The sequence below is a fragment of the Ciona robusta genome, chromosome 11 (genome assembly GCF_009617815.1).
Source record: "Ciona robusta chromosome 11, ASM961781v2".
NCBI lineage: Eukaryota > Metazoa > Chordata > Ascidiacea > Phlebobranchia > Cionidae > Ciona > Ciona robusta.
Window position 1 is genome coordinate 642,891 of NC_143245.1, and position 14,553 is coordinate 657,443.

General features: G+C 36.0%; 1 protein-coding gene across 1 annotated transcript in view; it reads left to right on the plus strand.

Annotated features, from left to right (window-relative positions):
- Positions 1-478: 478 nt before the first annotated feature.
- The window catches only part of LOC149727558 (E3 ubiquitin-protein ligase rnf213-alpha-like), a 42,461-nt gene continuing 28,386 nt past the window's right edge, over positions 479-14,553 (plus strand). The window contains exons 1-17 of the mRNA XM_089888721.1: positions 479-644; positions 7,445-7,514; positions 8,291-8,416; positions 9,066-9,170; positions 9,283-9,412; positions 9,825-9,948; positions 10,435-10,555; positions 10,967-11,089; positions 11,507-11,663; positions 11,857-12,307; positions 12,642-12,713; positions 12,894-12,959; positions 13,185-13,229; positions 13,616-13,648; positions 13,709-13,768; positions 13,877-13,946; positions 14,347-14,529. Coding sequence (XP_089744847.1) covers positions 8,296-8,416; positions 9,066-9,170; positions 9,283-9,412; positions 9,825-9,948; positions 10,435-10,555; positions 10,967-11,089; positions 11,507-11,663; positions 11,857-12,307; positions 12,642-12,713; positions 12,894-12,959; positions 13,185-13,229; positions 13,616-13,648; positions 13,709-13,768; positions 13,877-13,946; positions 14,347-14,529 — 1,861 coding nt within the window. The 5' untranslated portion in view covers positions 479-644; positions 7,445-7,514; positions 8,291-8,295. The remainder of the gene's footprint in view (positions 645-7,444; positions 7,515-8,290; positions 8,417-9,065; positions 9,171-9,282; positions 9,413-9,824; positions 9,949-10,434; positions 10,556-10,966; positions 11,090-11,506; positions 11,664-11,856; positions 12,308-12,641; positions 12,714-12,893; positions 12,960-13,184; positions 13,230-13,615; positions 13,649-13,708; positions 13,769-13,876; positions 13,947-14,346; positions 14,530-14,553) is intronic.

Genomic DNA, 14,553 nt, shown 5'->3' on the forward strand with positions numbered 1-14,553 from the left:
GAAATAGCGCTTATTTTATTTACCGGTAGCTGGCGATATAGTGTCGTCAGATTTTTTTTTCAAAATTGCCGAAACCGTTCATTCTATTTTAGCAGGCGTAGTGGTAGGTCGTATACGTTAGCATTGGTCTTGTGGTATTGCTGAAGCGTGTTGTTGTGTAGATCAGTTGGGTCGGGTTGTTGCAGGTATAAGCACTTTTATTTAAACATAACCGATTAGAATTATGATTGTATTAAAATATTACAAAACTATTGCATGATGAGCAGAATCATGCAAGAAGTTTCTGATCATTCAAGACAGTCATAAACCTACCCGACACTACAGTTATAAGCAAGCATGATTTACAAGATCCTGAAAAGACAGAAGTTAAAAAGCGAATCCCCGGCCGAGGTTGAAGCGGTCACCTCGTTTGCCGCAAGGCGCAAGCTTACATGCGTTGCCAGCTGATTAAAAACGCGGCGGTTCTAAAACAGCAAAATGTGAGTAACGTTGCATTATACTCCTAGTAAAAGATTGATTTCAATAGGAAGTTAATACTATGAAGATGCAAAGTATCGAAACTATTGGTTTGTTGCTCTTATTATGGAAGGGAAGTCATAAGTTGATACACGAAGCGTAGGTGTCCTTGGAGAATTAACGCCGGGGTGAGTTTTATTAAGAATTACCGCTTAATATTAATATATGGTAGAATGGGGAAAGTTGGGACACCTTTAGCACATAATATCCAAATATACTGATCGTGTTTTAAACAATCAACAACGGGCTATGGGAGTCGTGAGGATTTATAATTTTTTGAATGTTTTTTGTTTACTACCAAATGTAAAGAAAAGGGAATAAAAGGTGTTCCATCTTTCCCCATCCCACTATATTATAAATTCATATATATACTTTAACGGAAATTAATGAAAAGAAGGTAATTAGCAACAAAACGACAGTCGATAATAGTTTGATGCTATGGTATCATATAGCGCACGTTGAATCAGTTTAAAATGCAAATTAATGGATTCAATCTATTTATCTTCGTACGCTGGGTTGAAGCATTTGCCGTTTAGCGTCTTGCCTAAGAATATATACGACCGGCACGGTGGCAGCATCGAGCTTCGAACCTGTTGTCTGGCTACGATGGACGCGATTTATAACCACATTAAGAAGCTCTTAAAGCGGGAACTAAGTTCGAGTGATTCATGGTGAAGAGTGTCACGCAATAGCTTCGTTTACAAAATGATCCACAAAACAAAACATAGGAGATGAAACTTCTAGTTATTGCTTGCGAGAGACATTACCCGGCCACGCTCGCGTATGAATATTTGCTTATTCACTCGTGACTTTTAAATGGTTACTTCAGCATATAAGGTAACAAGCCGCGCATACGTGTTCGTGTTATTTGTTAAACCTCAAATGGTATACATCCGACCCTGGCACCTTCTCTATGGTGTATACAAAGCAGTAAGATGCATAAGTCGGGGCAAGATAGGACATGTTTTCTCTTGTACCTTCCCACATGGTAGTAAACAAAGAACATTCGCATAATTGTATAACCGTATTCTCACGACTTTGTTAAATGCATGATTTAGAAATTATAGTAGGGTGGAGGAAGATGAGGCACCTTTAACACGTAATATCGGAGTCCTGAGGATCCGGTTTTATAATTCTTTGAATGTTCTTTGTTTACTACAAAATGGGACGAGAAAATAAAATGAAAAGGTATCCCATCTCTCCCCACCCTATTATAGTGGGGACGATGGGACACTTTTTCGTTCTGTTTTTGGAAATATATCTTGATACCATTTGAAATTCTCTTCTTTGTTGATAGTTTTTTATAACTATTGTCCTTCTTCGCATAGTTCAGTTTAGTTTAGTTTAGTTAGTTCCGCTTTGGTCGCGTTTTATTCCAGTATTCTCCTGCCCCTAATCGTCACGCTGTTTAATTAAGGCTCCAAAAGAGCGTTGTTAATTGCATTGAATCAAGATTAGAAAACACTGGACATTATTTGCTAACGGTATCCCATTTTACCCCGCAGTATTATATTCCATTATTCCCCAGCATTAATCGTCACGCTATATAACAGTTGAACTAAAGTTAAAGTCAATACATCAATGTTAGTATTAACAACGGGTGATTCGTAACTTCTTTTCTTCATATAAGTTTGAGGATTTGACATTAAAGGCCATTGTATTCTTGACGAATAATATAAAGTAATTGGTTTTGAAAACACTAATACATTCATATGCGAAAATGTGTAGGTTGGTAAAAGTGTAATTTCCCTTTTATAAGGCAACTAGATTAAAACATAAATGAAATATACTTTATTTGTTTTTGAACAGTTATATTGTTTGTCAAATATTGTGGGTAAACAAATACTTTGAACGATCGCGCAATCGCATACTTATGAACACGCTTTGTGAGACCGAAAGAGGGTGGGAGAAGATGGGACATCTTTTTCATTCTCTTTATCGTCCCATTTATTAGCAAACAAAGAATATTTAAAATAATATAAAACCGTATCCTAACGACTCTCATAGACCGTTGTTAATTGCTAAAAACGCGACCAGGATATTTGGACATTATGTGCTTAAGGTGTCCCATCTTGCCCACGGAACTATATATTTTGTTAAGGTTACTAAATTATAACACAAGTATATCGCATTTGTATTGGTCTAAAAAGCTTCTTATATTTTATAATTCGCGCACCACTGTTGGGATTACCGGGGGAAATCCCCGAGGATTTTTATATTCTCGTCTTGCCGTTTTTTGTGGTTTGCACTTTGCAATGCCAGGACAACCTGCTTTACTGGATAGGCAGTGCGGTTGTAGTTCAAGTTACAGCTAAATAAGTTTTATTGTTTGGTAAAGGCGACTTGCATAGGTTACTAAAACGTTGTTTGTTAGCTGTAGCAACCTCGCTGCTTTCGACTAATTAAATGTAAAATGTTTTTAACCGTAAGCGTGTTTTAACGACTGTCGTTTTGTCGCTATATTTGCTACCGTATTCAAAGGGGCAAATACAAATTATTATTGTTATTAGGCGTTAGTAAGTTCATTTAATTTACATAAGAGCTTAGATTTTTATTTAGCCAAGTTCTTTAAACGCATTGGCTGAGATTTGGCTCCACATTTATAACGTCACGGTTGGATAAGTGTTGAACGGAACTTCAGAAACAGCAAGCGTGACGTCAATACTTCTTACGTTTGTGGCTTGACTACTCTTGGTAAAGTTAGGCGATTTTCTGACGTCACTTCCTCCATCGCTAGCGATACGAGCGACAGAAAATCGATTAGAAATAGTTTCTACTCTGCCGATGATCGCTAGCGATGAACGGCTTTTGCGCGAAAAGTAACAGTTTTTGCGTTAACTATTTCGCTGCAAATTAAACGATGGAGATAATTTTCTAGTAAATATGAATTTAAAAATGAATATATTTTGTTGCAGGAATACTATATTGTAAATTTAGCGTAATAATAATAAAAACAACGTTTGTTAAGGTGTTGTGCGACTACTGTTAAGACCAACTTCAACAAAAACTGATTAAAACAGTTAAATATTACACAGTCGTGTTTAATACACAATTACATTGAAGAAAAAATGATGAAATAAAACCAAAATATATGAAATTTAGAGGCAGATATAACATTAGTCGATTCTTTGACAAATTCGGCATCTACGTTAAAATGTTTTAAATCCAATGCCTGCTAAACGAAATTATATTCTTTCCTGGGTATTTTCCTCTACTTTAACCGCGTATTTACGCTAAAACTAAAATGTAATTTCCGACTTTTCGCCAAACAGAACAGGATACCAGGCGATTTTACATTTGTGTGTAAATGCTTTGTCGGCAGACAACCGCTCTCACCCAAAGTTAGTATAGACCAAGTTAGGAAACGGATTGTAAAACAATGAGTCTTGTTATCCAATGTCTCGCGTCTATGACGTCATAGTCGCCACCATTACGGAGCCCACGGCATAGCATTTTATCATTGCTGGGTGCTGTTTTTCGTTTAAATATTGCGATTTTTTAAAAACCAAGCACTTCTGCGCGTAAAAATGGCTTTCTACTAATGTTATATCTTATCACAATAATAAACCTCACAAAAATAATCAACTTTTATTGAACACTCAATCGATTAAGAAGAAAAAAAAACAGAAAATATCAAGTTTACTAACCAAAAACATAAAAGAACATGTTTAAAATATAAAAATACAAACAAAAATAACATTACCATAAATACAAACGCATAACATTACCATAAACTGGTGTATCTAGCTGCAGTTTTGCATGTAAATTGCCGTGATTTTACTTTTTGGCTCACAAACTTAACAAGTATACCCGGCAACGAAACTTAAGGTATCTTTGTAAAATTTGCCTAATATCGAAGTGACATTGACGAAAACAATACTGAGTTACTATTTTTGGTCCTCTGCTTGAATTAATAAGCTACCTTTTCGGCGTTCCTGGTCTTTATGAAATCGGAAAACGCGAACACCTTATCTGCTAGTACTTAAGCAGTTTGGAGCTGCATGTCCGCTCATGTTGGATTATAAATGTAGTATATAATGGCTCTGTAGATTCGTAGGTATGATCATATACTATTATGTAAACTAAGCTGATTCCTGCTAGTCTTAATCGCCAACGTAAAGTACCCTGTTAAACCACACTGTACGCCGAAAACCAGTAAAAATATTAATTTACTCCACATTAATTCCTAGATTTTATATTATATTACAAGATTTATATTAGAAATTATATTTTAAATGTTAAAACAACCGCTATACGTGTTTTCTAGCTTTGTATCGCTTACAAGAACTAAATGAACACATGCCGACCATGCATTTGTATAGGCGATTAACGCTCTGTGGGCTCCGTAATGGCGGACACGAGCGCCGTTTCCTAACTTGGTCTATACTAACTTTGCTCTCACCCATCGGCAGCGCTTTTACCGTCCGTAGTGTGAACCCATAGTATACTTCAGTATACTATGGTGAACCCGCCTTCAGGCAAGCGATAAAATATCGACAGTGGCGCTGACTAGGGTACAATTTATTGCATTGTAAGGATTATTACTGTGGGGGAAGATGGGACACCTTCATTATATAATATCCAAATATCATGCCAGTGTTTTAAACAATTAACAACGTTTTATGGAAGTCGTGATGATACGGTTTTATATTTCTTTAAATGTTACTTGTTTACTACCCAAATGGGACGAGAAATGGAATAAAAGGTGTCCCATCTTTCCCCACCCAACTATATTATCATTAATATTAATGTTATATAGGAAACCCATCACATTATAATGCCACAGTAGGTTGCCTGAGTTCATGTTAAAAACTCCTCAAGCGTAAAAACAACAAAAGCCAATAAACATTGTTTGAACATGACGTAACTAAGAATGTCAAACAAAACACGCGTACAAGTTGTTAATATTACATCATAAAGGTGCATTTTGTTTATGGAGATTTAAATAACACAGTGGATACGTGTGTTTTTAATAAGCGACAATCACGGGTAATGTAATTGGCCAACTCTGGTCTAAATCCCAGGTCCCATAGCATGCCTCACTGTAGGACCTCACCCATATAGAATAGAATGTGCATATACAATGTTGGGGTAATAAGCCAACTCTGGTCTAAATCCCAGGTCCCATGGCATGCCTCACTGTGGGACCTCACCCATATAGAATAGAATGTGCATATACAATGTTGGGGTAATGAGCCAACTCTGGCCTAAATCCCAGGTCCCATGGCGTGCCTTACTTTAAGACCTCACCCATATAGAATAGAATGTACATATACAATGTTGGGGTAATGGGCCAACTCTGGCCTAAATCCCAGGTCCCATGGCATAGAAAGCGGAAACGTTCAAAGGGCACAGGCACCGCTGAATAGTTATGGCCAACAAATAGTTTAAAAGGGAGGTTACGTTACTTAACAAGTTGTTAAATGATAAGAAACCGGGTTTTGATTCTCATTATAAGTAAGTTTGATATGTAACAGCTCTACAGCTGCTGATATAGATTCCAATTTTTACGTGGTGAGCGTTCATGTTACCGTTTTGCAATCATGTAAAAAGACTTCATGATTGCAAACACAGTTAATAGTAGGGTGGGGGAAGATGGGACACCTTTATCACATAATATCCAAATACCCTGACCGTCTTTTAAACAATTAACAGCAGTCTATCGGAGTTGTGAGGATACGGTTTAATAATTCTTAGAATGTTCTTTGTTTACTACAAAATGGGACGAGAAAATAGAATGAATATGTGTCCCATCTTCCCCCACCCTACTGTATAAGGATCTATATTCGTGAGGTATGATATGGATAGGATACATTACATTGCGCTGCGTTGGAAAGCACATTGAATCGCCGCCGCAGTTAAATAGCGATAAGAATGCGCATAAAATATCTCGATAGTTCCGATTGAGTTGCTTCTTTTATATATTAGGTTGGGGTAAGATGGGACATTTTTTATTCTCTTTTATCGTCCTATTTGGTAGTAAACAAAAAATATTTACAACCGTATCCTCACGGATCTGAAATAACATTTTTAATTGTTAAAAAACGTTTGGGAAATATGGGATAATATTTGCTCACGGTATCCCATCTTACCCCACAGTATTATATCCCAGTATTTGCCAAGCATTAATCGTCACGTTTTATAACGATTGAAATAAAGTTAAACTCAATACATCAATGTCAGTTTTAACAACGGGTGATTCGTAACTCCTTTTATTGCTATGCTATGTAGGGAATATGAGAATTCTTCATATAAAGGTCGCGGCCCTTGGTCCTTTAAGGCCGTTGTTCACATCGCAACAATAGAACGTAATTGGAAACGGAACACAAACGCTTCATGCGCGTAGACACCAAATCAATCAAAAGTTTAAATACTGTTTGGGAGTGTTACCAAATGAAAACAGTTAACATAACATATATATTTTTCTCATGTTCTTAATTTATTTCTTCGCAAAACGATAGCAAAAATTTTTCAAACGAAAAGTCGTCAAAACAGGCAATCTATAAAAAGTATGAAAGAAAACGACAGTTAAGAAGCAAAGCTGTTTAAACCGAAACATTTTGAAGTGTGCAAAATAAGTTACGCGTGAAGGTCAAACAGCAAGCATTCTTGATCGCGTGCGGCCTTGGTGCCGCGTGTACGTACACACACATACACACACGCACACACGTCATAGCTTTAGTTCCTGTTCGATTGTTTACCGAAATAAGGTTCTTGCTGAAGGGGAATCCCTATAAGCAAAACCAAAGTTTTTCCTCCTACGCGTAAGAGGATATGAGTAAGAGGGAATTGGGCGTTTGCTGCAGAGTTATTTAGGTGTATGTAGTGTTGGTATGTGGTATGGGGAATATTCATTGCAAGTGGATTTTACTTGAATGTTTTAAATTATAAAAGATAGGAATTATATAATTTTTATTTTGTTTTTTAGAATTGTTTTAAGTTTTGGAAAACGTAAAGCAAGATTCTGAAAAACCGTGGGTAAAAAGAATTTTTGGGAGGTAAGTGGTGATATTGTTGCTGGGTAAATAAAAGCAATGTTGGAGAAGAATAGGGAAAATAAACCAAGAAGTAAAAAAACATGTGAGGGGTTTAGCAGTTCTTTAAAGCCATACATAAAAAGGAAAGTCTTAAAAACAACCACTAAGTTGTTTAGGCATACATAGCAATTCTTAAGGTGCATGAAATACCCGTGTTATAATGACTGACGTTGCCTCGTCATGCAAGGATAAATAAGTTACATACGTAGTACGAGGTGTATGAAACAGAACACCCATGTTATAACAACTGTTGTTGCCCCGCCATGCGAGGACAAATAAGTTACATACGTGGTAACTCGTAAGCTGGCACAAGGTGTATGAAACAGAACAACCGTGTTATAATTACTGTCGTTGCCCCGCCATGCAAGGATAACAAAGTTACATATGTGGTAATTCGCAAGCTAGCACGAGGTGTGTAAAACAGAACAACCATGTTAACAACTCTCGTTGCCCCGCCACCTGAGGATAAATAAGTTACATACGTGGTAACTCGTAAGCTGGCACAAGGTGTATGAAACAGAACACCGTGTTATAACGACTGTCGTTGCCCCGCTGTGGGGATAAATAAGTTACATATGTGGTAATTCGTAGCTGGCACAAGGTGTATGAAACAGAACACCCGTGTTATAACAACTGTCATTTCCATGCCATGCAAAGATAAATAAGTTGCACTCATGCAGTTAAAAGATTCGCCACAGCATCAAACCCTCCAGTTACCTGTTGTTCTTTTACCCCAGGTATTATGGGACTCAGAGAGAAGGAGAGAGCTGCGGGTCTCGGAAAAATATTTTTTAAATATTTAACTCCTAAAGAATGTGACACAATCATTAAAGATTTGGTGAAACAGAAACTGGTTTGTGAAGGTGGGTTGTTTTGTGTGTTTTAACAGCAATTAATATCTTGTGTGTTTTTTCTTGACAGCCATAAATTGTAGTAAAGTTGCAATATTTATGTTAGTTTAGACTAAAACTATTTGTGCTTTTAATACCTCTGTTACTAAACCAGGTCACTGGTTAGAACACTGTAGTTACAATCAAACAATATTGTGGTTCAACGGCTGTTGCTGCTACCACCCTAAGCTTACATAACCTTGGGCAATGAACCTAATAGTAACTCCAAACCCAGTGATCACTAATGGGTCGTCTAAATTACCAGACACTCCCTGAAAAAAAAGCAAACACCAACGCAGTTAACAAATTTGGTAACTCATTTGCCTGTGTTATAGCAGGTTGCTTGCTCTGCCACATGAATGAATGTAACTTACTTTATCCTCGTTATAACACGGGTGTTCTGTTACATACACTTAATGCCAGCTTAAGAGTTACCATGTGTGTTACTTTGTGGGTAAATATTTGTTTGAGATTTGCTCTATTTTGGGGGGGTAACAGCGAAGAGCTTTGATTATTATTGTGTACTTCATGCAGACACGTAATGTTGAAGAAAATATAATTATTTTATTTTTCAATTGACATAGTTTTCTATCCTGTGTATATTTTCATTATGATGTCACAGATCATAGGAAACAATCTAAAAATGATGAGAAAAAGTTAGCAACGCTTCTTAGTAAAAGTGAGAAGAAATGGGACAAAGCTTTGGTTGGAGTGATCAAAAACTTAGGTGCTGTGTGTAAACTACTTTTACAATATATTATTTAATTTTTTTTGCATGTTAATAAGTATAAATTTTTTTTATGTTATTTTTTTTTAATCACAGTTTATTTACATTTCAGGCAAGGAAAAGCTTTCTAAAGTTATCTGGACTTACCTGAAATCTGATGACAATGATGCTCTGGTATGGCTGGTACAAAACTGGCCGTCAGCAAACTCTATTTATGGAATTTTGTGGATTCTACCTAACATGTAGGTATCGTACTTTCAAAAACACAATTTTAAATGCCTTCTGCTGCAGAAAGTCATCCATACGGTTTTCTGGGTGTTGCGGTGACTTGAAACAAAAGCCAAAATCCCTTTGTACCTTGCTGTAGGACCTCTCCTGTATAAAATGAAATAGCTTTATGTTTGCCTGGCTTTTCCCTACGTAGTATTTGTTCATTACTTATGTGCGGGTTTGATTCAAGACTGTGGTTTTTTCTATTATATCTTTGTATGCAAAGGGTCTTTTTTACCATATTTAGGGATAGAATAAACATATATTATTTATCCTCTTTTTTGCATTCAAAAATAAAATGATGTATTTTTACAAAATAAAACAACTATTTTTTTTATCTTGAAACGTACCTTTAGATATTATTATTACTTCTAAACCATCCAGACCCCCAACTGATGACAATCCATGGCTTGAAGTTGCATGGAAGCTTTGTGTTCAAGAACATTCTATGTTGTACGATCTTTGTGTGTTGTATTTGTATCACAACACTAGTAATCATGTAGCAGGGGTGAGTGGATTATGAATATATGTAACATATTTATCCTCGCATGGCAAAAAAACGACAGTCGTTATAACACGGGTGTTCTGTTTCATACACATCGTGCCCACTTATAAGTTACCACGTATGTAACTTATTTATCCTCGCATGGCGGGGCAACGACAGTCATTATAACACGGGTGTTCTGTTTCATACACATCGTGCCCGCTTACAAGTTACCACGTATGTAACTTATTTATCCTCACATGGCGGGGCAACGACAGTCATTATAACACGGGTGTTCTGTTTCATACACCTCGTGTTCGCTTACAAGTTACCACGTATGTATCTTTGTGAGTGATTTGGACAACCTGTTGGTGACAACTATGTTGTACCATTTATCCTAAAGGATCTTTCGCAAGGACACACACCTACAAATGTGGTAGAATAAACCTTGAACCCGGTATCCTGCGTTTCAAAGAATAAATTAAACTAAATCATTTTATACCCCTCAAGAATTACAACCCTGCCACTGAAGAGTTGAAGTTCGTGCAAGTTATGATCGCAAACACATTAACCTCTGGTGGTTGCAGAGATTTGGTGAAACAACTGTATGAAAAGGAATATATTTCCAAAGGTAATATAAGTGTTATTCTGTTAATTACAGATTCAGCCTAAAGATATTTTATGAAATAGACAAAGGAAGAATTTCACCTGTTAAATATAGTTTGCAAGTGTGCATATTGAATTTAATTTGATTCACAGTTACTTTATCAAAGTAAAACATCTGGCCTTTTGTCAAAGTAGTTAGCGCGACTGCCTGTAACCCGGAGGTTACAAGTCCAGGGCTTGCCGATGTTACCATTGTGAGCGTATGTGTCCTTGGGCAAGACACTTAATGGGAATTGTTCCCACCCAGTGGTCACTAATGGGTTGTTCAAATTGTAACTCATGCCGGAAAAAAATCATATGTGGTAACTCGTAAGCGGACATGAGGTGTATTAACGATGAAAGAGTATGTTTTTTTACACTTTCCTTGATTTAACAGAGAAAAACAAGAAAATCCAAAAGAGCAAAACAAACAAAGAGATGATGGCAGCTTTATCTAAATATTTAAAGAAGGATAAACCTCATATTCAAACAGCTCTAACTACAGCTATACAAAGCCAAGGTTTACATTACTGTATATGGATATATTATGGTATTGGTGAATTGTTTAAAATATAATGTCATGTGGGACTATGTCTTTTTTACTGAAAGTTTTGAAAGTTTTACCTAAAAGTATGTTTATATAACTATTAGTGGCGCAGCCAGGGTGAGGTTTCGTGGTCGTAACCTCCCCTTTAAAAAAACTTTTGTATATAGAAACCCCCCTTATTTTTTTTAGATTGAAATCTCCCTTATTTTTTTTTCCGGCTGCCCAACTGAAAACTTTCAACTGGCCTTCATTACTTCTTCCATTTTTTGAATTTATATGTTGTTTGCTATCAATTCATATAGGTAAATAAGATAACAATGGGATTAATCACATTAAAATTGTTTGGCAAATAATTTTGAGGAGTCTATAAAACTTTTTTGGGGTTTCCAGGTGTGGATTACCTCAGCCAAGTTGTGGAAGGTTGTTTTTCAAGTAAAAACAAAATTTGTTTGCTCTGGATCGCCACCCAGTGGGAAGTGTTGTTTGAAAATAAAGAAGTTGTTTATGATGTCACAACCAACCGTGCTGTTGAACATATTGCCAATCTGTATGTATTAGTTTCTCATTAGCACTTAAAGTAATGTTAAATGGGGCTAGTTTTATAACACCTGTAGCTAAGTTTTTATAACTTGTAAGACTTAATAACAACGTCAACAAAACCTGGGGCTTACAAAAGAAATACACATTAACAAGTTGTATTTTAGGCATATTTTGTAAAACTGCTATTTTTTACTTTGTAGTGAGAAATCAGGAAACTTCTGGCTACTCCACATTTTGCTGCGGCTACGAAATATGGATGCAAAGTTGGCAGTTGGGTTTGTACAAGATCTATTGGTGAATATGAAGCAGTTTGTGGTGGAATTTGGAGTTGATGTTTCAACAACAACATCAACACCTTCTTCAACAACAACATCAACACCTTCTTCAACAAGATCAAGCACGCCGTTGAACACACCTTCTACAACAACAAGCAAGGAAAAATATGTTGCAACAAAAGAATCGATAACAGCGGAAGCAACATATGAATTAAATGCAACACTGAAGTTGCCTTCAAATCCACCAACCAATGAAACACCGGGTACGTCATCTGCGCTAGAAGCATCCACAACAATAGGGGCGACATCAAGTCAACAACTGGTCACATCTTCAGCAATACCAACCAATGAAACACCTGCAGCATCAAATGTTGATGTAAGTGTAGCAACTATGATGTATAATATTTACCTTACTGTTAATTATTAATTTTTCCTTTTATTTTTAGCTTCACAGTAGAAGGTATTTAGTTTTCAAGAATACTTGAACTAATATTTTTGACCTTAAAGTACTAAGTTCCAATAAAACTTTTCCAAATTATCAGCCATACAGAAAAATAATCACCCACAAAGGTACATTCGTGTTATTCGTAAATGGGCACGCGGTGTATGAAACAGAACACCCGTGTTATAACGACTGTCGATGCCCGCCACATGAGGATAAATAATAATTTTTGGCTGTCGTTAGTACTAACTTTGCTTCTTTTTAAAAGAATATCAACGAGGTGTTTAACTTGCTGAAAAATCGCATCAATAGGTCAGTTAACGATACTGACTTTGATAAGGTAATATCATTGTGTTTTATTTGAAAACAAATTCTCTTATTAGTTTCTGTATAAATTGTGCTACATAATCTAGTTTGTTGAACAAATGGCAAATTGTATATGGTGTGATGGTATAATGTTGGTGGGACAAAAATGTTACTCTTATCAGTTGAGGGTTACCATAGGCCCTCTATGTTGCAGAGGGAATTTATTACATGGTTACAACAAATGCCGGGTCGAAATCTACAAACTGGAGAAAGTTCAAAGGTCACAATTTACTTTGGTTCAACATTCACACTTTTTATTTATTTAAAAAAACTTGACTCTATTCTAACATTTGTGCGTGATCATATATTTATCAGTTTTACAAAGTTTGCCATATAGTTTTTCTAAGCAGTTCAACAGTTTTGTTACTTTATACCTAAGCTTGAATTTTTATTCAAACTCCTAAACATTCACTTTGTTGCAATTAACCTAATTTTAACAATTCAGGCAACTGATAAACCACACCATACAATGCCAACAACACAACTAAAGGTACATTCATTGTGATACATGGCTTTTTAGTAGCACATTTTATTGCTTATTTTGTATATTTTCTATAATGTATTTTTTAACACTGCATTAGAATTGCTCCACCCAGTGATCCTGGATTGCTTTTAAAGAGATTGTCTAAAGTGTCATTCATAAATTAAAAATAAAATTATCACCTACAAAGTTACATACGTGGTAACTCGTAAGCAGGCACGAGGTGTTTGAAACCGAACACCCGTGTTATAACGACTGTTGTTGCCCCGCCATGCGAGGATATATAAGTTACATTCATTAATTATTGCATTTTTTTTAACATAGCGTAAAATATATTTGTTTTATTGCAATAACAATTTTTGTTATTTTTTAAAATTTTATTTGTTTGTTTGCAGAGTCAGCCCCAAGTGACTCAATTCGGTAACACAGTAAGTAGTATTAAGTCATTAATATTTATTGTGTTGTAGTTATTTTTTCAATTTACACAGGCAGCGATAAACAATCAATACCAACCAATACAACCCACAGAACAACAACAAAGTCGGCAGGTATGTTTTTTAGTAGCGATATATTTGATACATGTGATCAGATTTAAACACTTTTAACCATTTTTGTTTGGTACAAGTTTGAAACTACTCTTTTACAATATATTGCAGTCATATGCAGAAGCAGTGCAAACAACAAGTAACCAAAGTGTTACAATAGAGAATGAATGTGTTTCTCAAGGTAAGAGGACTTCATATTTTAAAGCCCTAATTACAGTATTTTAAATGAATGGCTATTTATGTTATGTTACCACGTATGTAACTTATTTCTCCTCGCATGGCGGGCAACGGCGTAATGTTATAACATGTTCTGTTTCATACACCCGAGGCCCACTTATGAGTTACCACGTTGCATATAACATTGTGGGTGATTAGTCTCGTTTTTTTCACATTTTTGTTTCTGACCGGCCATTCGTAAAACCCTAGTGATTTTTGGGGCTTGGAGCAATTGATGTTAAGTGTCTTCCCAAAGACACATACGCCCTTCATGGTAGCATCATCGCATTTATATAGGCTGCTATAACCACTGTGCCACTAAACCTGTTATTTTTATTTGAATCTGTTTCATTTACTTCTAACAGTGACGCGTAAAAACAGCAATGTTGGCAACACTTCAAGCACAAAACCTGAAACCAAGCAGGAACAGAATCAAGAAACTGTGGAAGGTAAACGAAGAAATCAGCAAAGTGGTGCTGAAGCTTCGGTGGACCCAAAAAAGAAGAAAAGTGACAACAAACAAGGGAAAGGGCAAAAAGGGGGTAAAAGTAAGAATACTTTATAAAGAATTG